This window comes from Crocodylus siamensis, chromosome 9, assembly GCF_052110815.1.
Source record: "Crocodylus siamensis isolate JL-2025a chromosome 9, ASM5211081v1, whole genome shotgun sequence".
Taxonomy (NCBI): Eukaryota; Metazoa; Chordata; order Crocodylia; family Crocodylidae; genus Crocodylus; species Crocodylus siamensis.
Window position 1 is genome coordinate 61,612,280 of NC_143403.1, and position 21,685 is coordinate 61,633,964.

Below are 21,685 nucleotides of genomic sequence, written 5' to 3' on the forward strand. Positions count from 1 at the left end.
GGATGGGGTGGGGGAAACGAGATACAGAGTCAAGAAAATAGTAGCGGATGGCTGAATTAACTAGAGAGTAAAAGCCCAGGATATATAAAACATGGATACTGAAAAATAAAATAAGGGAGGGGGGGGATGGTACAGCAAGTAAAACATGGCAAAATTTACATATGAATGAAAAGTAAAATTGGAAATAAAAAATAAATCATGCCAAAAAGCAGTTCAAGGCAGAACCACACTGAAACAAACATTTGCTTATGGTCTTCATGTACTATAGATAATATAATCAGAATTTGCTTTTTTAATCAACCATTAGACGTTTTTTTTTGCACTCCTAAAATTCTACTTTGTCTTGTATACAGATTCCAATAAGAACACTGCACAATTAGCACAAGGGGTCCACAGAAAATTGTCCTTGCTTGCCAGCGATCCTGCCCACAACACAAAAAAAAGAGGAAAAAAGGAAAAAAAAAATTAAAGAAAGGGTCTGCCACATGGTACTGTGCCAGTTCCATCTGCTTTTGCCAGCTTGAAAAGTAGGAAACCAAAATCCCCTTCCAGGAGCATATCTGTCTGTCTGTCTGTCTCTCTCCCCCTCTCTCTGTCTCTCTCTCTCCTTGGCGAACTGCCCCTTGTGTTTGTACAAAAAAATTCAGTCTCTTTTTTTTTTTTGTTAAACACAAGCATCCTTCTTCCTGTTCACTTGCCATTTCCATTTTGTCTCCATAGTTGCGAGTTGGGTTTTTTTGGGGTTTTGTTTTTTGTGTTTTTTTTAAACCTTCCTCCCCCCAACATCCACTAAGACCTGCCTCCAAGTTCTTGCATAGTTGAAGTATATATGCCGCACTTAGCTTTCTGAGTGTGAATTTCTGACTGTGACAAGAGTATGAGTTGTAACCATGGTAACAAATAACCAGCGTGGTTCTAGAAACCATTTTTATAAAGTCTACCTATGTTAAGAATTTAATATTGGTGTACATTTATATTAACAGAATATTTACAGTTTGTTGTCTTTGTTTTTTTTTTTTGTTTAAAACAAGAAGTCAAAAAAAATTCCTCTTAAATTTCTGCATAATATAATAAGGCAAAAAACAAAGTTTTGTACATTATTATTATTATTATTAATATTTTAATATATATCTGTAACTTCGGTTCCAAAGTACCAAGATAAGTAATCGTTTGGCCTCAGTAAGGGAACCTCACAGTGGACTGTAAGAAACTACAGTATTTCCATAAATAATACTTTTATGAAACCCTGGGTATTTTTCTTAAGGATCTGAGGCCATTTAAAAGCAAATTTAACTAAAAACAAAGCAAAATTTCTTTAAGTGAATAAAGAGCACAAAATTAAAAAAAAATACAAATCCATTAAAAATGTTTCTCACATTTGGGAAAAAATGTACAAACTTGATATTTTAACTCATTTTAGCACAGAAACAAAAAAAAAAGGAAAAAAAGTCCATACCTATATATTAAATTCCCATTCTCAGCAACCTTCTTGTTGGAAAGTTTATAACCCCTGACCCCATTATTTATGGAACTGTGCTTAACTTCTACAAATTTTACATTTAAAAAAAAAAGTTTACAGCAGTGCATTTTGTAAAAGATTTCTGTTGTTGTTGTTGTTATATGATACAGGCGAGTTTAAAATTCACCATGTTGGGGACTATCGTGCCTCTACTTCTTTGGGGTTCCTAGAGGGGGAGTAGTCCCTGGACTCGGAGTTTGTGAGTGGGGTAGTCCTGCGTGGGGAGGCAGGTCTAGTGCTGCTTGCTGGTACCAAAGGGGGTGGGGCACTCAATGCTGCAGTTGGTGGATTCCTATTTAAAATTCCATTGTGCATGGCAGTGGATGGACTGAGTCTGGGGTAATGCATCCCACTTAAATGAGGCATGAAGGATGGCACGTGTGCCAGATGACTTTCAATAGGGGATGAGTGCAAGTGGTGCATTCTGGCACGCTCAAGTTCTTCCCGTAAGTGCAAGCGCTCCCTCTCCTCCACTTGCCGCAACCGCTCCTGTTCTCGGCGGGCTTCTAGAAGGTTTTCGTGGTTATAGTCATGTGGTTCCCTGTCTCTGTAAGAACGCTCGTGGTCATAAAACCCAGAGGTGGCAGGGAACCTATGGATGGGGTCTGTCCGGAGCTGAAAGTCCATTCGACGGTGCAGGTCTAAGCTCCGATAGGCATCTCGCAAGGGGTCCCTTATTGGGTCCCAAGAAAATCCAGGGTGTGGCAGTCTCTCCCTTCCTGACAAAGGATTCATACCCATGAGAGGTGTCATCATTCTGCTGCGGTCCAAAACATTCATGTTGTTCATCTGGTGGACGCTGCCCATGGAGATAGGCATAGTGGCAGCCATAGAGTGGGGCAATGATAAACCGTGCAAAGAAGGCGGTGGGGGATGCTCCACTGTTCTGGAGTGCTGGGATGGTTCAGATCCCACCACCAGGACATCGCTGTCTTCCTTCCGCTCCTCTTTGACCTTAATGTCATTCTTCATCTTCTGGAGATCGCTTGAAAGCTCTGTCTTTCTATCCATATCTTTGTTCATTAAATTGCTAAGTTTCAAGCTCTCACTTAGTGCAGGTTTGCTGTAAGGAGATACAGACTGAATTACTGGCTTTGTGTTGTCCTCTGAGGGTCTCTTATCATGGCTTGGAGTTTCCTTCACTGGGGAACGGCTCTCTTTTATCTTGTGTTCTGTGATGGATGGCTCTCTCAGCCGGTCAGCGTGTTCTCTCTCTGGTTCTTTTGTCCTGTCTCTTTCACCGATGCTAACCTGCCTGATGGGATCGCTGGAGGTCTGGCTGTTGCTGCGGATGAGGTTGCTGATCTGATGGGTCACTGGAGCAGATGCCGGTGAAGATCTGTTTGAATGTCTGTTTTTATCCATGAGATCTCTGTGTAAAGAGAAAACACTTTATTGTATTATGTAAATGAGTGCATGCGTGTGCACACATGCAGAATCCTATGCCAACAACACTGATCTCTAGTGGTACGTTACTGTGAAAAGAGTAACTACAAGCTTGGCTAGTATCAGGCACAGCACTATTTTACCCAGTTTCTGGACAAAGATTGTTAAATATGCACCTTAGTGGCTTCCAAAATTATGGATGAATAGTCGCGACCCAAATTCATGAATGACCTTATGTAGATTTAAACTTTGGCCTCCTTTCAAGACAGGGCAGTACATTACTGCATGATGACAAAGCTAGGAATGCTAGAGGAATGTTTAGAAAACCCCTATTTGTGTAGACTCTATTTATTCATTGCTACCATAATGATTATTTCTGTGGCTGGAACAATATATCACCCTAACTCACTACCTAAGGCATGCCTGAGTTACCCGGATGGATGTCTCACAGAATGTGCACGGATGAGGCCACGAAACTGTTGAGCGCTACGTAAATTCTGTCGATCTTCCATGAAACAGACCTGTCTACCCTGAGCAGCCTGCACAGAAGAAACACTTTGACCCCCCACAATTCCATGGAGTTACATGTCAGCTTCCCAGTTCAGCTGAGCTAACGGCTATCGCTTCAGCAGTTATTCTAGTGCGTAAGAAAAAGTCCTGGGCAGTGCCTGTATATTCACATGAAAGTGATTGATGGACTCTGTTTCAAGGAGGACTGCTGCAAGGAACAGGGAGTCTAGTGCACTGATGCTGACTTAATGAGGAAGGTGTTTCAGAAAAGTAATGAGTGGGACTGGGAAGTATGAGAGTAGGTTTATGTTCCCAGCTGTACTGTCATCTTTGGGCAAGTCAATTAACCTCTCTGTGCCTCAGTTCCTCCCATCTCTCTAAAAGGAGATAAGTAGTGCTCACCTTTTAAAGCACTTTGTGATCTTTATATGAGAGGCACTTTAAATGCAAAGTACTATAGGATGTACAAGACAACTGCATTATGCATCTGAGGAACTTAATGATACCCAAGCTTTTTTACTGGGTTTGCTTTCATGTGCAGAGGGACTAGCACACTAGCATCTTGGTGGAGTGCTGTGATTATTTATCAGCACTCTAAATTTGGCTACCCCTTGACACTGGTTCATTGAAGACTTTTAGACCCTTGTAGATCAGTGAAGCTGATTTAAGACCGTGTTTTATGGGGGCACTCAGGAAAATGTAGGTTGAGTTAACTAAAAGGTGTGAATTTTCAGTCTTTACTGGAAGTGCATTAAACCTCTGTGGACACTCGGGGCCTGGACACACAAGCAAGTTTCTGGGAAGCAAAGCTTTGAGAGAGCTACTTGGTGCTAACCATGTCTCTGTACATTCTCTTCCTTTGGTAAATGAAAACCAACTATTGGAGGTTAGTCTACCACAGGTTACCTTAGCATAAATATATTACTACAGACACCCAGGGCAAGATCTTAATCTTAAAAGTCATTAGGTGAAACCAAGTTCAGGCTGGTAAGGCCAGATTTGTCATCTGCAGTACTGACAACTCTTGTGGTCTGAAAATGGCACAGGTCAAAAGAGAGCCCTTGCAGTGTCTGCCAAGGCAGGTAACAAACCTAGGCTCTATGTGAAACAAATGGTGGTGGTGGAAGACCTTTTGTGAGATGTTCTTCCACCACCTATCCAGGCCTACACAACTAGCTGCAGCTGGCTGGTATCCACTGCCAAGACAAAAAAGAAGTAGCTTCTTGCAGATAAACTAAAGGGCTTCAAGATCAAAGTTAAAAATCTGGAAGCTCCTGCAGTACCTGAAGCACAGGTGAAATATTAAGGTGAAGTTTGGAATCTAAAGATTTTTTTTTAACGTGGTATCTGTGGTCTGTCAACCTAACGTATTTTGTGTTTCATTCTTGTTGAAGTGAAATTAATTGTCAAGTTCTCTTTGCCCGCCTCATGATTGGAGAGATACTTGTTTGTTTTTGTTTTGAAAATTTCTTTTCCATTGTAGAATTTCTCTCTAGCAGCTTGAAAATTACTTTCTGTGGCTCTACTTACTGCCACTTCTGAATCCTGGCCAAATGGACCTGTTCCTAATGGAGCTAAAATTAATGACTCTTTGTTCCCCTCTTAGTTTATGCATTAACATTTCTGTAGCACCAGATCAGCAAGGTTTAATAGGGAATCCCACACAGTCTCTTTTCTTCTGGGTTTTTTTCAGCAACAGATTTTTATTGTTAATACCTTGGTAGTTTTGAGAGGAAATGCTTTATACATGGGAGTGAGATTAGCTTGCAGCATGAGAACAGTTTCTTTGAGCAGGAAAAATGAGGCGTGTAAGCTATCACCCTTACTCACATACCACATGCACTCCCCCCCTAAAATCAGGCATCCAAGATTGGGGTGCATATCCTTAGCAGGGAAGCAGGAACTATGACGCATGGCTGCCAAGATGCCACTTCTCCCTAAGGCTGCAAACAGCACTGGCAGAGTCTAGTGTCAACACTCTCGGCCGCTGGTGAGGCAGCAGCATTTGGCTGAAGAGGGTGAGTGAACTGCTTCCTAGTCAAGGATCTTGATGAAGCTTGTGGCTTTGATTAAAAAATACCTACAGTAGAACCAGTAGACCAGCCATGTTGCTGTCCTGCCGTACCAGAGAGTTCCTCACCCAGATGCCACAATACCTGGACACACTTTTTTTTCCCCAGGAAGACTTACACGATAAGTGAGACCATATGAATTATGGTCTGACTTTCAAAGTCAGCCAGGATTCTAGAAAAAGACCTTGTTTTCTACATTCTGCCTTTCAAAAACAAGGTGGATGTTTTATGTGGGTGTGTGTGGTATGCAACAAAATATGGTACTTGGTCATATCTATCCAACAGTAGTTTGTGTCAGACATACAAACTCTAGCATACCTCATGATTTCAATGCACAAAAATGGTTTTGCTCATGGCAGTTCTTATTCATTGTGCCTGTCTCTTAGAGATGTCTGCATGATGCTGTCTACATGACACATGGCTTAGCTGAGGGGAAGGACGAACTGGCTGAATACGTGTTTATTTCTACCCGCATGGCAGCTGTGACTGGAGTGACAGCCACTTCAGAGACAACCTTTTGACTCTGATCAAACCAAAAATCAAGGGCACTGGGAGAGAACTTGAAGATAAAGGGGAGAAAAACATGGGTAAAACAAAGGGTGCTTTGCCACGTACCTCTCTTTTTCTCTGTCGTCTTTACTCAGAGAAAGGTCCCTCTTCTCTGGCTCCCGTTCTCTGTCTCTCTCGTGGTTTGTTACAGAGGAACTTCGCTCAGAATCTCCTGGCTTGGGCCACTGCGGAGGTGTCGGGAAGGAAGGTGGGGTTCGATGGAGCCTATTCCATGGCTCATGGGGATTGTTAAAGTTCTGCAGGTTTGGACCTTCTTTGTGAGCAAATATGTTGTTGTGAGCTAGAATAATGTTGGGGGGCGGGGGCAGGGGGAAAGAAGAGTTAAGAAGTATTTAGACGAAGTTATCCTGAATAAATTCTGCCCAGCATCCATTACAACCACAACTATCTTTTCAAGACTTCTGAATTTGGGGTAGAGGGGTGGGCTCAACCACCTCTGATAACTGGTGAAAGACACAGCCGCTCTTTTAAGACGGTTTATCGGGAAAGCTTTTATTACAAGTCCTGCAACATAATGAGACCATTCATTTAATGAGATGACTCTGAATTTCTCTCTTCTCCTCCCCCTCCACCATAGGATCCAGCTCAAAGACTATACTTGTTAGTTCCTATCACTGCCATTAAGTGGCTGCAGGTAGTTACAAAGGATCAACTCCTGCGGTGAAGATCAAGGGATCTTTCTGTTAAGAAAACAAGACTTCATTTTTCATGGAAGAGTAGAGCTCGGCTGTGGGCCTTCTTGAATAACCAGTCACTTGATTTTTCTCCATCAATCCTCATCTCTTTGCATGAGATGTCTGTGCATGCTCTCCTCTCTGTGTTTGCCAAGCATGCCTCACCTACAGCTAATGGAAAATCATTCTCTACATGGATTTTAAAATTGTACAATTCTGACAATGGGGGTCAGGGAGGAAATCTGCACAGCCCAGTGATTTAGAGGTATCAATGGCTGTTCTGCTGCGCATCTTCGCTGTTGAAGGGTGTCACTTTACACGCCCATAGGGTAACAGAGCTCAGTTTCTGCAACTCTGGCACCTCTAAGAACACACAAGGCAACAAACTTGAGCGGGGAAGAGACACAGAAGCACGGCTATTGATAGGTACAACGTGCAGAAGAGCTCCCACCGCAGAGACCTGGAAATCTTAGGTGCAGTGTTTTCAGATAGGAGAATGGAGGTTAGGAAATAACTTTTTAAAAACTACCACCAGCTGCTGTAAATATTAGCATGTGGCTTTTTTGGAAGGGATGTTTGTCTGCAGTAACCCAGCCAGTACTTACTCAGAGCATGACTGCCTAATCCTCCAAAGGCATTGCTGCCTAAGTTCCCAAGGCCGCTGAAGGTGCTTGACCTGCTAAATGGATCTGGAAAGGCAAACAGGGATTTAGCAGGCATTTAGCCAAGAATGCTGGAGAATGAAATGCACCCCTTCCCTTTCTAATGGTCTGAGTCCAAGTAGGATTAGGCCAGACTTTAAGCTGATCCTTTTCATTGCAAGGTTCTTTGCACAGAAAATTCCCAGCATGTTAAAAATGGAGAAGGGATTCAGTGCTCGCTCAACAAACAGGTGCTGTAATAAACTTGTGGATGCCAATCTGAAGGGAGCTAGAAATTAATTTCAAATAGCTGAAATTACGGTGGCAGCTCCTAAACTGCAACACTATCCACAAAAGGCTGCAAACTGATTTCCATTGTGATTTCATGGTGACCAGACATGAGCAGGCCTTGTGAAAAACCTGAGGGCATAAGATGACTTGGTACACTGATCTTCTCTCCAGCCCCTTTCTGAGTCTGATTTGGATTGTGTACCAAGTTGTGCTGTAGGGAGGCATTAATATAAAATAAGGCTTGGATAAAACCCAGAAGCCCTGTTCTAAGAAAAGCTCGTGGACTAATAACTAAGTGAGTGGGAGGCCAGACATTTCATGAGTTGTCACCCAAGTCTGAAAACACTGTTTGATATGGGCTAACTTTCTTTCTTGTTGTTAATAATATATCAGTTGTGGGATGAGAACCTGAAACCCCTCAGTCCCTTTTCACCACTGCTTCTGTATACATCTCTGTAGTGTCCGTCATGTAATGCACAGACAAACTCCTAAGTGAATCACTACAGACATCCATCCCCTACAAGAACTGTACAAGTGGACCTGTTTTCACTAAAGTCCCCACAGCTCCACTGGATGTAGCAATATTGTGTACACAAGGGGCCAACACTGTGTCAGTCTTTTTGATTGGCTCTGAGTACAGCTGGATGAGCTGTTAGTTACAATGCCAGAAAACCATCTGCACAGGTGGTAACCATTGTGAGAAATGTTAGAATATGTGGGTGGGGGCAAGCTAACTACTAGGGGTGCAGATACAGATTTTGGGGACCGACACCAATAGCCGATTTTTAAGGAGACATACTGGCCGATACTGATGTGATTTCTGATGCCAGCCTGGCAGCTTGAAGAGCTGCATCCAGCTGGTAAGTCTGGTGGGGTGGAAGGGCTGTGGCAGGGCAGATCAAGGCCCCCTGTGGTAAGGGAGGAGTGGGGCTGGGGGAGGGGTTGGGTTGTCTAGGAGGCACGGGGAGGGGCAGCTCCTGCCACTGCACATCACTCGCTCACCTGCTCATCCAGCAGCTCCTGCCGCTTGTCTGGGAGGGCATGGGAGTGGGGAGAGGGGCATGTATCCCCAGATCTGCATGGGATGGGTTGGGCTCTTTTCAGCAGGGTGGGGCTGCGCTTGGGGTAGGTAGCAGCAGCACTGGTTGGGGGTTATGGGCTGCTGCAGCCCCCTCCCCCCCCCCACCCCCCCCCCCACCCCTCCTTCCAGCACCACTGCTACTGGGAAGAGCTTGGTGCAGCCCTGACCCGTCCCGCCCCATGCAGATCCAGGAACACATGCCCCCTATGCCCTCCTGGACATGTGGTGGGAGCTGCCAGATGAACGGGCGAGTACCCAATGAGTTGCTGAAACAGTGGCTCATGCATGAGCGGCACTGACTACAGCCTCAGGGGGCCGTTTATCATCTTGTGCTAATGTGAAAGTAATGCCCGAGTCAGGGCATTCATTTTTTCACAGTATAAACTACCACACACTTCTGAACAGCTCTAAAGCTCCTAATCTCAATATCAAAGCTGGGTATTCACTACAAAATTTTCCACACATAAATTAGAATTTTTAAACTAATTCACTTTGGTACTGAATAATCTAGTGATTTGTTTGCTGAGAGAATTAATTTTAATTGAATGCTGAAAGGTAAGTGAAGAAAACAAATAAATATCAGTGTCTGTGTGAGAAGCAGTTCACCCAGGTCACACTGCATGTGCTGTTCATGGATTGGGTGAATGTAGCTGTAAAAATTAGCCAACACAGCTTGAACTTTGACAATGAACTGCTCATGGGCAATTTGCTGAAGAAGAAATCATTCTGTGAGCAGTTCAGAATGAGGAAATCCAGGTCTACTTATAGCCAGATAGGGAGCAGGCAAAACTTCCTGAATTGTTATTTGCCAAGAATCATTTGTCCAGCTCTAATAAAAAAAAAACCCAGCCAGGAACTTAACAGGTGGGAAGGGATGTAGCATGAACACATTTTAAACAATGTATTGTTTGAGATCCCATTTGATAAGCCTCCTATGGATTTCTGCAACTAATGAAGCAAATTTCTATTGTTCCCTTGAGCCCATCACACACATTCAACTGTACAGAGGTCTCACTCTAAGATGTACGTGATGGGCACAGCATCTTCTCATTCACCAAGTCCTGAGACTATGCATCCCTCGCCATAGAGGAATGTATTAATTCTGTTGTTTTTACTTTGGAGATGGGAATGAAGGGTGTGATGTGGGGAATTGGGAGAGAGGCTTCCTAAAGAGCTTCTCCTCCCTGAGAGGGTATAAGCTTCTATCATCTATAACTATGGTATCTCAGACATCGTTAAGCCAGGGAGTGACTTAAACAGTACAATAAATATGAAAGCAGGGTCTACTTACACTTACCTGCCAAGTGGCTAGTAGGCAGGAAGCTGCTGTGATGAGGTGAAGGCCCAAAAGGAGTGGTGGCTGGATGTGCAGCACCTGTGAGAATAAGGTAGTGATACCTTTTTACTGAGGTTCCTACCCATGCAGCACATTAGGCAGATATGAAAGCACAAGACATTTAATCATGACGCAAGTGGAAGAGCAGCATCTGAAAGCTGGTACAGTAAATCAAGGTTAATGCAGTTTACAAAGGCAAGGCAAGTGGTAAGGGTAAGATCTTGCATCATATGTTAATACACCTCTAACAGGGAACTTAATGTCTCTTCTCCATATGACAGCATTGTTATTTATTACAATGTATTTCACAGACAAGTAAGGGTTAAACTGTGCTGGGTCATTCACAGTAACAGAGCACACTGGCATAGGTGTACCTGATCCAGTGAAATCAGTGACTGCATTGTATTTTTAGGTTGGAACTAAATCACCGTTGCAGCTGAAATTGTGTACCAACAGTGGGAAAGTTTTAGGCACTAGTGTGCTGTAAATATAACCTGCAGTCTCATCCAAAGTAAGCAAGACCATTGCATACGTGTTCAAGACAAGCAGTCCCATCCCATTTTAGTCTGAACTAATGACATTCAATCACTGAGCAACACCAGAAGGAGCACTTTGAGACAGGGCTAGAGTCGCATACAAAACTGACCCAGCCGTGTAAAGCCGTTCACTGTATTTTTTCATTGAAATGTATTCTGTGGGTATAAAATGGTAACCTCCACTAGAATTAGAATAAAAAGGAGCCCATGCAGATAAGATCAACAGCATTTGATCTAACATGGCACCAGATGGATGTGGCACTAAGGGTCACACAAGGAAGAGATGGCAGTGGGTAGGATTTAACCTACACGGCAAAAATTGCTACCCGAGCATGGGCAGTCATCACGTCCTAAGTGCGCGCATGGTTCAGTTCAAACCTGGACCTGGATGCACCTGTGCGTTCTCAGTGAAAATGCTGCATGGAGGGTCAACACTACACACAGTAAAGTGTCCTGAACGTGAGCAGATTATAAAGCCCTAGAGAGCAAGAGAGGCAAGTCTCTCACCAACCTGGGCACTGCAAACCTAAGCAGCCAGAAAATGAGTTAAGGAAACTTAAGAGAGACCACAGCAACGAAACCTGAAGTTATCTATAAACATTCTGACTGCTCCACTGCTTCAAGATGGATGGAGACTGTCATCTTTCTAATCCTTTTAAGATTTCAGAAGGTGTATAACGGATGGGAGATTTCTTCAAAGGAGACGGCTTACAAACTCAGCTACACGGGCTGATAATAAAAAATCCTCCAGAGAAAGCCAGGAGCAGCATTGTGGCCTGTCAGGTAGTTATTAAATATAACGTCTGCCGGGCAACTGAACATCCGTCCTGAAGACAGGTGGCCCTAAGATAACTTATGTCTCCCACAGTAGCAAGGCAACGCAGCAGAACCAATGATTCACGCCAACTACATGCTTGTTTGATAAGGGGAAAAGAATGCCTCAGATTGCAGAGTAAGAGATTTATTCATCTATATATTACCGCTGCAATGTTTGTTCACTCTGCTGTTCTCTGATAGCACCCTTTACTTAGATTTACTGTGTGACGGTTGTTGTGATTAATATACTCGCAGACTAGTTGCTATAAAGTTATTTATCTCTGGTAGAGGTAAAGATTCTATTAATTTGCCTTCTTTAACAAATCTATTCCATACTATTTCCCTTCTCGCTTTTGTTAAGAGAAGCTTGTCGCTTTCCATCACTGGAGATGCATGTATTTCTTGGCCATGTTTGCTTCTTTAAAAAAATTCTTCAGGACACTAATTGGACACTGGCTTCAATTCAAAAGTCTGTTTCTGACTGTGACTGCAAACTGCTACAAAATGGTCCCAAGCAGCAAAACCAAATGTGAAACAGGTATCTTCAAAAAACAACACTGACTTAACTGAAGATGACTAAGGGAGAAAATGGCTCCCATAGTTGAAGTAATCAGAGTGTCTGTGGATATTAGCTGTGTGTATAAACGTGTCTAAGTACATGCAGAAAGACACAAGCACCACAATATCTGAGTGCCAGCATAAATGCTTGTAGGTCATGTGGTATAAAGGTTTTACTGACATTGCTCTTCTGTGAAGTCACAAATCACTCCAGTAGATCACTGCAGAAAGATAAATGCTCCCTGTGATGTAGATCTTGAAAGCCACCTAAACCCTGCATTTGATTCTCAAGTCGATGCTGGACTATGATTTTCTTTTTATATTTTGGAAAGAATTCATGCTATTCATTAATTGCAACAGGGCTGTATCACAGATGAAAAGGATCATATGTATTAAATTAGTCACAAATGTACATAGGTGACACTATCACCAAAAGGAATAACCTACTAATTAGTTACTGTATTTTCTTGAATATAAGAGAAAACCCCAATAATTAAATTATATATATGCAAAATGCATAATTTGTTTTATAATCTAATGAATCCTGCCACCTCCACTGATACAGCAGGGAGGGCAGTGACTGGTGGTGGTGGGGAAATCAGGTGCTCCCCCTTGCCCTCTGCCCCACTCACTAGTACTCCCTACAGCCTTCTGGCCCCCTCTGCTAACTGCACCCCCCATCCCTAGCTCCTCACAACCTCTGACCCTCCCCCCTACTATCCCAGTCTCTGCCTTTCCCCCATCTTTACTGTCAGATGCTGCTCAGTCCCAGAGCACAGCACATAGAAGCTCAGCCCTTGCCTGGCCATACAGCAGCGTCAGTGCTGATGATTGACTGGGCTTGGGAAGGAGTTTCTGTGTACTCTGGAAAGTCCCCAGCCTGAGCTGGAGCAAAGCTGCACCTGACAGTAAAGGGGAGGGAAGGGGGTGGGCAGGGAGCAGAAGCTATAGAGAAGTGAAAGTGGCAGGAGGCTGCTGTGGGTCTGACTCTGGCCTCAACCTGGGCAGATGGGCAGTCAGAGCCACAGCCAACTGCCTGCTCCCCCCTTCTGCTTCATATGAGTATTTAAAACGGGTTTTCTTTTACCCATGTTGATTGGGGGAAAAGACCTTGTCCTATAGTCAAGGAAATATGGTAATTATGTGCCTCTAAGGCCCCTGGCACATGTTCATTTAATGGCATAATGGGGTCTGGTCCCTTTATCCCCACATTTGTGCCTCCTGCCATACCATGTTTATGGTAGGATGCATGATTTTGGGATTGCATCAGATCCCAATTGCACCAATATTACTTGTCACGATTCCTGGGCTTCCCCTTCACTGGCAAGTTGAAAGCTGGGCACATGCAGACTGATATGAACAGGAGCGATCTCTGGGCTGAGACTGACAATCAGCTGATTGTTGGTCCCAGTCCCAGGACTGCACCAGTCTTGAACTGGTTCCAGCGTTGGGCCCAACTCATCTCTGAGGATACACTGGCCTCTAACACCACACAGAAATAGAATCAAAAGATGGTTGGAGGAAGAGCGAGCCCTGGGAGCAAAAGAAACTAACTAGCGTGCAGCTGGAAAACTTAATGATCCACAGTGTGAACAGCAGGGTCACTGGCAAGTGATCAATATGGATTATTTTATGTTGGTAACTGCACACTGTGAAATTAGCCAGCATTACACAGAAAACAACTGGTCCTAGTAAATGGTACCTCATTAATTAATTCTTTTGCTTGACCTTAACAGCTTCGCATTGGAAATTTTTGAAATGGATGATTTTGATCTTTTTTAAATTGCTTTTTTTTTCAAAATCAAATGTTTTAGGAAAAAGTGGATGTTGATTTCTCCTACTCTCTATGCCTGTTGCTAAAGTTTTTTTTTTATCAAGTCTGGCATAAGGAAACCAAACTTGAAATACCGATTGTAATTTAAAAAAATTTTTTTTTTTAAAGACCAGCCCTGCACAGCAAGATCTGTCAGGTATATGAGAAGTCAGCTGGACAGACCCAAGTTCAGTAAACCAATTCCTATCAGACTGCAGTGTTACCTGTCACTACCTGTTGGGTTGTGGCTTAGTCCCCTATGCCTTCTGAACTGGAATAGCAGGAAACAGTATGACCAGGAGATCTGTGTTTTAAAATCACAGTCAACTATATTCTCCAATATTTTCACAACATTATGCAGTAACATTGAGCTACTTTAATTATTGGGGAAAATAGGGAAAACATGAAATCTGTTGACTGTGTATTATTTCTACAATAAACAATGATTCTCCCCTTACCTGTGGTGGAAAAGAGAGGCCTGGCAAGGTCTTGTGGATAGTGGAATCCTGGGAACACTCCAGGGGCAGGAGGTCTGCTGAACAGGTCAAGTTTACCGCCTATCTCTAGCTTGTGGGGATCCAGCTGCATTTGCTGTCAGATGATACAAGAACAATCTGATTATGCATTTCCTTTCTTTGGGGTGGGGGAGAAGAGAGAGAGAGTGCAAGCTCACTCCAGCTTAGTACTGCTAGGAAGAGTTAGCAAGAATGATGGCAGTGTCATGTACCACAGTCATGCTCTGACAGCATCTGTAAAGCCATTTCACTCCACAGCCTCTCAGCTGCCTGCCTCATCCACATGAATAAGGCCTGAAGTGAGCTCTTAGCCCCACAGCATACACAGTGGAGCATGCAACATGATACACTAAGTGCACAGCACCCTAGGATCAGTCTGCAGTCTCGACCTGACAAAAAACGTTCTGCTGGCTGAAAGCAACAGACAGAACCAAGCCTTAAGAATTGCCCGACAGTTGCATGTTTTTTTGCTTTGAGCTCAGAGACAGATCTTCATAGGCTGTTCCTCTCTTACAATGAGTAACCTCAAAACGAAGAGTGGGGAGGGAGAAAAGAGGGATACTGAGGGGAAACAACTACTGCTAAAGAAGTGCACATGGCTATGATCAAAAAGCCAAATGGATGCACAGAAATTTCACCTATGTGAATACATATGCCTTTCTTATAACCATACAGAATAAACATGGTATTTTTACTTCTTGAATTTTACATTGATCCGTTTTGGTGCCATTAATTAAAGGACTTTTAGTGAAAGTAGTTCATGCCCATTATTAACAAAAGGCAAAAACTGCTGTGGGGGCCAGGGAAAGAAAAAAATCACTACAGAAATGGTTTTCACTGTGGTAGCTGCCGTTTTAAGTGGAGGTGTAATGGCAGTCAGTGTACCTGCTCCTATCACCTCTTCAGCTTTAAATCCTTCCCTTCTGCCTCAATAATATCAAAGGAAAAACCCAAGAACCTCAAACACAGTAACTCTCATTCTATTTGCCAACTCTGTTTGTAAAGTCTTCTTCACTATATCGGTCTTTTAATTCTGATTCAGATGATATGGCATAATCCACAGGAGGTACTGGTGTAGACCAGAAATGGTATCAAACACACAGGCTTTTACAAGGCTGGATCACAGGCAAAATTATCCTCTCCTTTTCTCTCTTCAGATTTCCCTCTAGCAGCATACTTCATAATCTCCTGCTTATTTTGCTATCCTTGAGCCAAACTCCCTTTCCCTCAGAGAAACTTAACAGCTTCTACAGTAGATGTTAAAAGATTGAAAGTCTTAGTTAATCTACACATCTCAAGCTGAAGCATCATCACTAGTAAGTGCTTCCTGCCATTAGTCACTAGAATGTAACCTATAATAAACCAGCAAACTTGGCTTCATTCCATAAATTGGCCACATTACCTTTATCTTCTGCTGGTGATGGTAGATCTGCCAGGCAATCTGTACATGAACTGCACACCACTTCCCAGGCTTCTGCAATTGAAAGGATAAGAATGTACATTAACTTAAGTGCTCGCAATCCACAAAGCCTTCTGACAGAACCGCTCATTTCCCTTTCTGTAAAACGGGCAGTTGAGAAATGAAAGAGGCCAGTCGCTCTGCTGGCAGAGGAGGTGACCAACCATTTCTTCTTTTTCTTTTGAAATGAGTTAAACTGAATTTAAAGGAAAAGGGGGGAGAGGGAAACCGTGATATTTTCCTTGTTTTGCTATGACTCAGAGCATGCGGACACCAGCATGTGGAACTGCTCTGCAAAACAACTCTGGACTCTGTTGTCTCGGACTTGTATATTGCCACCCATAATCCAATGTGAAAAACATGAAGAGTATTAACATGTCTTTAATAGAGCAGATTTCACCTGTTCTGTTTGTGATGCCTGAGCCAGGAAAGTAGGCGGCTTACTCTTAGCTGCATTGGCTGTGTTGGGTAGGCAGTGTGTAGAGTAGTACATGCTTATTTTGGTCATTAGGTTGAGCAGCCATGACCCTGAATGTGCTTAGAAGTACAAGGCTGTAATGTCTTGCATAGTCATTTTATATTCAAGGCCTGTCAACTTATACCAGGAAACATACTATAGGTAAACTGAGGCAAAATAAGATTTGAGTTTTATCCCAAACGGTATTAATACAGAGACGGCCTAAATGCTCCTTCAAGTGAAGGATGAGCCTGAGACTTTCCGTTCAGTGTTCAGCTACAAAAACATGTGAAATGCAAAATGGATTAAACAGTTAAAAAATCCAACACAAATTTTACTCACCCTTACTGGAGGCCTATAGGGGTCTGACACCTGTGAAGGAAGAAGAAACAATAATCAGAGTCTTTCTTAAACCTATAGAAGGACATGATTCTGGAGAAGGCTTCTGTGACAGAGATAACCCCAAAAGCTTTAAGACTTCTTTTTTCATTTCTTGCACCGATTTCTTGCACGAGATTTTATGACATGCAAAGCAGTTGGATGACAGTAACCGAACAGGCTGCTTACAGATGTAACATGCCCCCACCCGCAAAGTGCTTTACTTTAAACTCTGTGCATCCCTGCACTTGGCCCAGCACACGCCCAGAAGAGGCATCTCGTTAGCTCCACCCACCTTGCCAAACATTTGTATAGATCAGGCGTTCCAGTGGGGCTTTTTGGCACTTTTATCTAATAGCTGATTGACTGAATCAGCTATTAGATAAAAGTGCCAAAAAAGCCCCACTGGAGCACCTGATCTATACAGACGCTGCAGAGTTTGGTGTAACTAATGCACTGCTGCTGCTGGTAAGGCACATGGGTTCCCCCATGTCAGTCAGCAGCCACAGTGCCAAGGGTTGTCTGAACCAAGTGACTGTCCTGCAGTGGAGCGTGTCTCATCAGGGCTAAGAAGAACAAGATTCAAGGAGCTTCTTGCCCCACTTGGCTTGATTTTGTTCACACGAGTCAGTAAATCCTCTTGCACTCAATTGGCAAAGGTTATCACCACCTTGCTAGATAAAACAAGCCAAGAGAAAGGCTAATTCTTGCTCAAATTGTATTTCCTTTATTATGAGCAATCATGCTGTTTATTGGCGTTAAAGACACAGTAAAAGAAAGATTACATATGGCTGCTTACCCCTGGAGTCTTCTGTAAGAGAGTATGGTGGACTGTGCCTGGTCTGCCTGCTACATCAATTGGGTTTGACGTCTACAAAGTAAGAAAATAGCGTAAGTGATGGCTGTACTCTGCAGCACAAAACTTTTCTAGCTGAAGTTAATGGCATTAATTAGTCAATGTTTGTACTGTGCTTTGACTATGCATATTGCTGTATTAGTGCTAAATGTTATCTCTCACTGGCAGCCAACACCATTTAATCACCGTCATCTGTTATTATTTAGTAACAGTAGTAGCAGTAGTAGTAATATCTGGGCCACATCTACCCAAGCCCCAATTGATAGCATGAATGCATTGTACTAGGCACTGTACAAATGGACAGTTAGAGACAGTTAGTGCCCTGCCCCCAGAAGCTGCTTGTTTAACTACACAAAGGATGGGAGGGAGGCCCAGAGAAGAGGCGCAGGTGTGCCCAGTGTCACACCAATGGCAACAGACAGGAATAGAACCCAGGCTACCCAGTACCCAGTTCAGATGCCCGGGACCATGCTACTTCCTAGCACAGTGACACTGTAGACCCCTTAGTTAAAATGTCAAAAGCCCATCAACACTGCTACAAGCTGAAATGAATGGGTGGATATTTTCCAATAAAGCAGCTAAGCAGAGACTGAGCTTTAAAAACCACCTGATAAATCCTACAGGGTGCCCAATAACTTCTTTTGTAACTTGCCCAACTTCATTTCCTTTGATTATTCTGTTGTTTCCCAATGGGGATTAAAAACTGAGTGCAGAATCCCAGTCTGTCCTGCTTCATGATGCCATTTAATTCTTCTGTGCTCTAGACCAGTGAGATCTAACCTTTTCGGCAGGTATACTACAAATTAGCCCCACACCTTCACTCCCCATTGCCACCCTGATCCCCTTTCCCTAGCCAATCTGTTGCCCTGCTTTCTGCTCCCGGCCCTGTATTCTCTGACTGATTTGCTGCTCTTCTTTCTTTTTCTGTCCCTGTGCTCCCTGTCCAGCTTTCTGCTTCCTGCCCTATCTGCTACTGTGCTACCAGTCCCTTCCCTCATCTGCCACGTGCCACATACAGTGGCAGCCTGTACCACAGGTTGGCCATGCCTGTCCTAAACTAACTCAGAGACCCCTCCACCCCTCACCTGCTGGTAGAGGAGCCTAAAATCAGGGATTGTGCATATGCCTTCAGTCTTTTACTCCTTAAGCAACTACATCTTTGTCTCCAAAAAAGCCAAGTGTGGAGGGGGTTAGGGCTAATCCCCTAGCTGGCTATTTTTCCTATAATTTAGGTCAAATTATAGTGGATTTCAAATCACCAGGTTTTAAGACCAATCAATAAATGTAGGCATAGGGGGCTATAATTTAATTCCCTCAGGTCAAGGTGTTTAAATTTCAATACTAATGTTAAGGAGAATTCTGAATTGCGTAGGAGAGAGCGAGTTCGCCCACCAGACCTGCATTCAAAGGATTCTCAGGGTTTCTTTGTCAGCTGAGGTACAGGGAGGAAAAGAAGTCACAGCCATGAGAATCAAGAGATTTGGGATCACAACACATTAATGGCAGAATGTCATTCCGTCCTTCTGTCCCCTGGAGACAGATGCGAATGCTTCCTTCAGCAAAGTAAATTGAATACTTTTGACCTTTTCAAGTTCTTAGCTTGTGAGAAATGTCCACTGGGAAGCTCATTGAGAAGTTTACAGTCAGCCTGGATTTATGTACTGTGGATTTACACATCAGGCCTTAGGCAAGTGACACGGGAGGGGAAGGAACAAAAATAAGACCTTTGTTTCATAAGGCTAGGAATGCGGAATTCATTGTGCCAAATCAAGCCACAAAGCCAGTCCTGATTATCTAGGCTTTAATCAAGCAAACTGAGAGGAAGAGAAGGTGAGGAAGAATAAGGAGCTAACAATGACTTATGAGCTTTCCCCAGAGGTTCAAGTTCGTCTCCTCTAGGAAACTGGAAAAATAACATGGTAACTTACAGATCAAGTTTCCAAGCCATTCCTGTGCCTCCAGATGTTAGATTCCAGGTAAATACAGCAGTGCCCAAAGCCCACAGGATGTTACTGATTAACCATCACAGGAGATTGTGACTTTGTGCTGTTTAACCTTGAACTACCAAGCGTTCTATACATTATCTCTAAAATAAATCCTACTTGTACAGCACTTAAAAATGTAAAGGGCCTTCTTTCTGCAGAACAATTTTGCTGTTGGCCTTAAGATGTTTTACACTATGACAATATCACAGAGATTAGTAATGAAGAAGGAAATCGGAAGAGCATACCATCATGGCATCAGAGGTTGTTTCATTATCAGCAGCCTCATGCCAAAACTACTCTGTATTCCAATGCGAACACAACTTTTACTACACCAGGAGTTCCAACGTCTTTTTCAGATGATATGTAACACTGAGGTTCTGCCCACTTGTGGCCATGGGAAAGCTCTCGATAGTCTTTGTGTGATTAGAACATTAACCCTGGTGTCCTGGCTAAACTCCATGTTAGGTAACTACACTTTATCTATCTGAATTCTACCCCCTGCACACCCTTCTGCCTAAAGTGGACTGCAGAAATTATTCTTCCATTTACACACCCTTTTTTTGCAGTGTTCTTATTAAGATGAGTCTTTTTATAGAGTTCACACTATTGGCAATTATCTTTAAAATAAAAGAAAACAGAAAAAAAATGGACCATTGCAGAGCTCCTCTAGCTTCCGTTTAAAAAAATAAAACCTAAGTGGGGAAGATGGCAGAAGGCTGTACTCACAGTGGTAAGTTGTTACTCACATCTACTGACTTCAGTGGAATTATTCATGTGAGTAACTACTGATCAGTATGCATAAATGCACAACTTGGCCCTAAATTTCTACTGGTATGACTGCACAAATGATCTTTCTAATGCAAACAGACCATGACTGGATACAGCACTAGTTTCTAAAAACCTTCAATAAAGTATAATTCTGCAGAGAGTTCCTTATCTCTGTACAGAGCTGTGTTTAAAGATGACACATCTATAAAACCACAGCATTTAGGAAGGTATAAACATGCTATATCAAAACAAGACTGAATGTCACATTTTTAAGAATGCCATCAAAATTCTCTGTGCATTACGAGACTTGTATATTTTTTAAAATTATATAAAAAAGAAGTTATGTTTGCAAAAAGGTTAATGCTACGGAGTTTATGTGAGAATGGGGAAATCTGCAAACTTTGCCCTGACAACCACATATCCTTAGTTATACTATCACTTGTTAGCTATATAGCACCTTTCATCTAAGCAGCTCAAAGCAGTTTACAGACCTCATAAAACTACTGTAAGGTCAATGAGATGTTAACCTCACTGTATAATGAACAAGCTAAGGACCAGAGGGTTAAGTGTTCTGGGCAAAGTCAGACAGCAAGTCAGTGGCAGGGCTTAGGATAAAACTCAATTCCTTGCTTTTGTCCAAACCGCCAAAAGCTCTCTCTACTCTTCATTAGTGAGTTTCATCCCAAAGCTGAGTTACTTCCAGAAGGGGAATAACCCCTGGGTATCATTTGCTTTATCAATCTATTTAATTTGTAAAGTGCTTTGGGATTCATCAGTGTCTATTAAAACTAAGTAAACATTCTGTATTGAACACTTCAGTTGATCCAGAGGCCTTCTTTGATTTCACTTCATCTTGTACATATACTGCTGCAGCCCTCTCCAAGGAAGAATCTCTACATCCCAAAGCACACGACCTAGTTAAAAATCATCCTTGAAAGTCACCATAGACGCAATTTCCCATCCAAAAAATAAAGCCTGTAGCTAATACAACAATAATAAGTTTGTACCTTCGGTTGAAATGCTCCCTGAAGTGACCCGAAGGGACCTGAATGTGGAAGCATGGGTGGCATTCCAGGCATTGCTGGAGGATAGGTTGGAAAGAACTACAAAAGAAGAAGAGATGCTTATGTCACAGGAAGACGTGAACAATAATAGACACAGGAGCTCAGCCTGGCAAAAATGGTTTCAATTAAACTTTGACCAAAAGGAAAACAGGCACTTAAAGGGACTTCAAAAATTTTGAAAGGCAAAACCCCCATTTGAAAATGTGCTGATCTGATGCGTTTTAGGGTTCGTGCTGAACATATCTGTCTTTAAAATTTGCTGTCTTTTTGCAATACAGTAGGCCACCCCACATTCCCTTGGAATAGAAATCATTTGTTTTTAGGTTTGCCTTGTGATTGACATTGGCTCCTCTCAAAGAAAAATGCAATGTGCAACAAATTAATCCTATTTTGAAATGTC

The 21,685-nt window shown here is 42.8% G+C and overlaps 1 protein-coding gene across 11 annotated transcripts in view; it reads right to left on the reverse strand.

Moving 5' to 3' along the window:
* Window positions 1–337: 337 nt before the first annotated feature.
* FBRSL1 (fibrosin like 1) overlaps window positions 338–21,685 on the reverse strand; it is a 679,286-nt gene continuing 657,938 nt past the window's right edge. For 9 of the 11 annotated variants that reach the window (XM_090062037.1, XM_090062033.1, XM_090062034.1 and 6 more), the window contains 9 exons: window positions 21,229–21,324; window positions 17,412–17,483; window positions 16,577–16,606; window positions 15,721–15,792; window positions 14,262–14,394; window positions 10,036–10,119; window positions 7,337–7,420; window positions 6,103–6,337; window positions 338–2,891 (listed from right to left, as the gene is read on the reverse strand). In XM_090062037.1, the coding sequence (XP_089918163.1) occupies window positions 1,658–2,891; window positions 6,103–6,337; window positions 7,337–7,420; window positions 10,036–10,119; window positions 14,262–14,394; window positions 15,721–15,792; window positions 16,577–16,606; window positions 17,412–17,483; window positions 21,229–21,324 (2,040 nt within the window). In that variant the 3' untranslated portion in view covers window positions 338–1,657. The remainder of the gene's footprint in view (window positions 2,892–6,102; window positions 6,338–7,336; window positions 7,421–10,035; window positions 10,120–14,261; window positions 14,395–15,720; window positions 15,793–16,576; window positions 16,607–17,411; window positions 17,484–21,228; window positions 21,325–21,685) is intronic. The other 2 variants (XM_090062042.1, XM_090062041.1) reach the window with 1 other exon arrangement.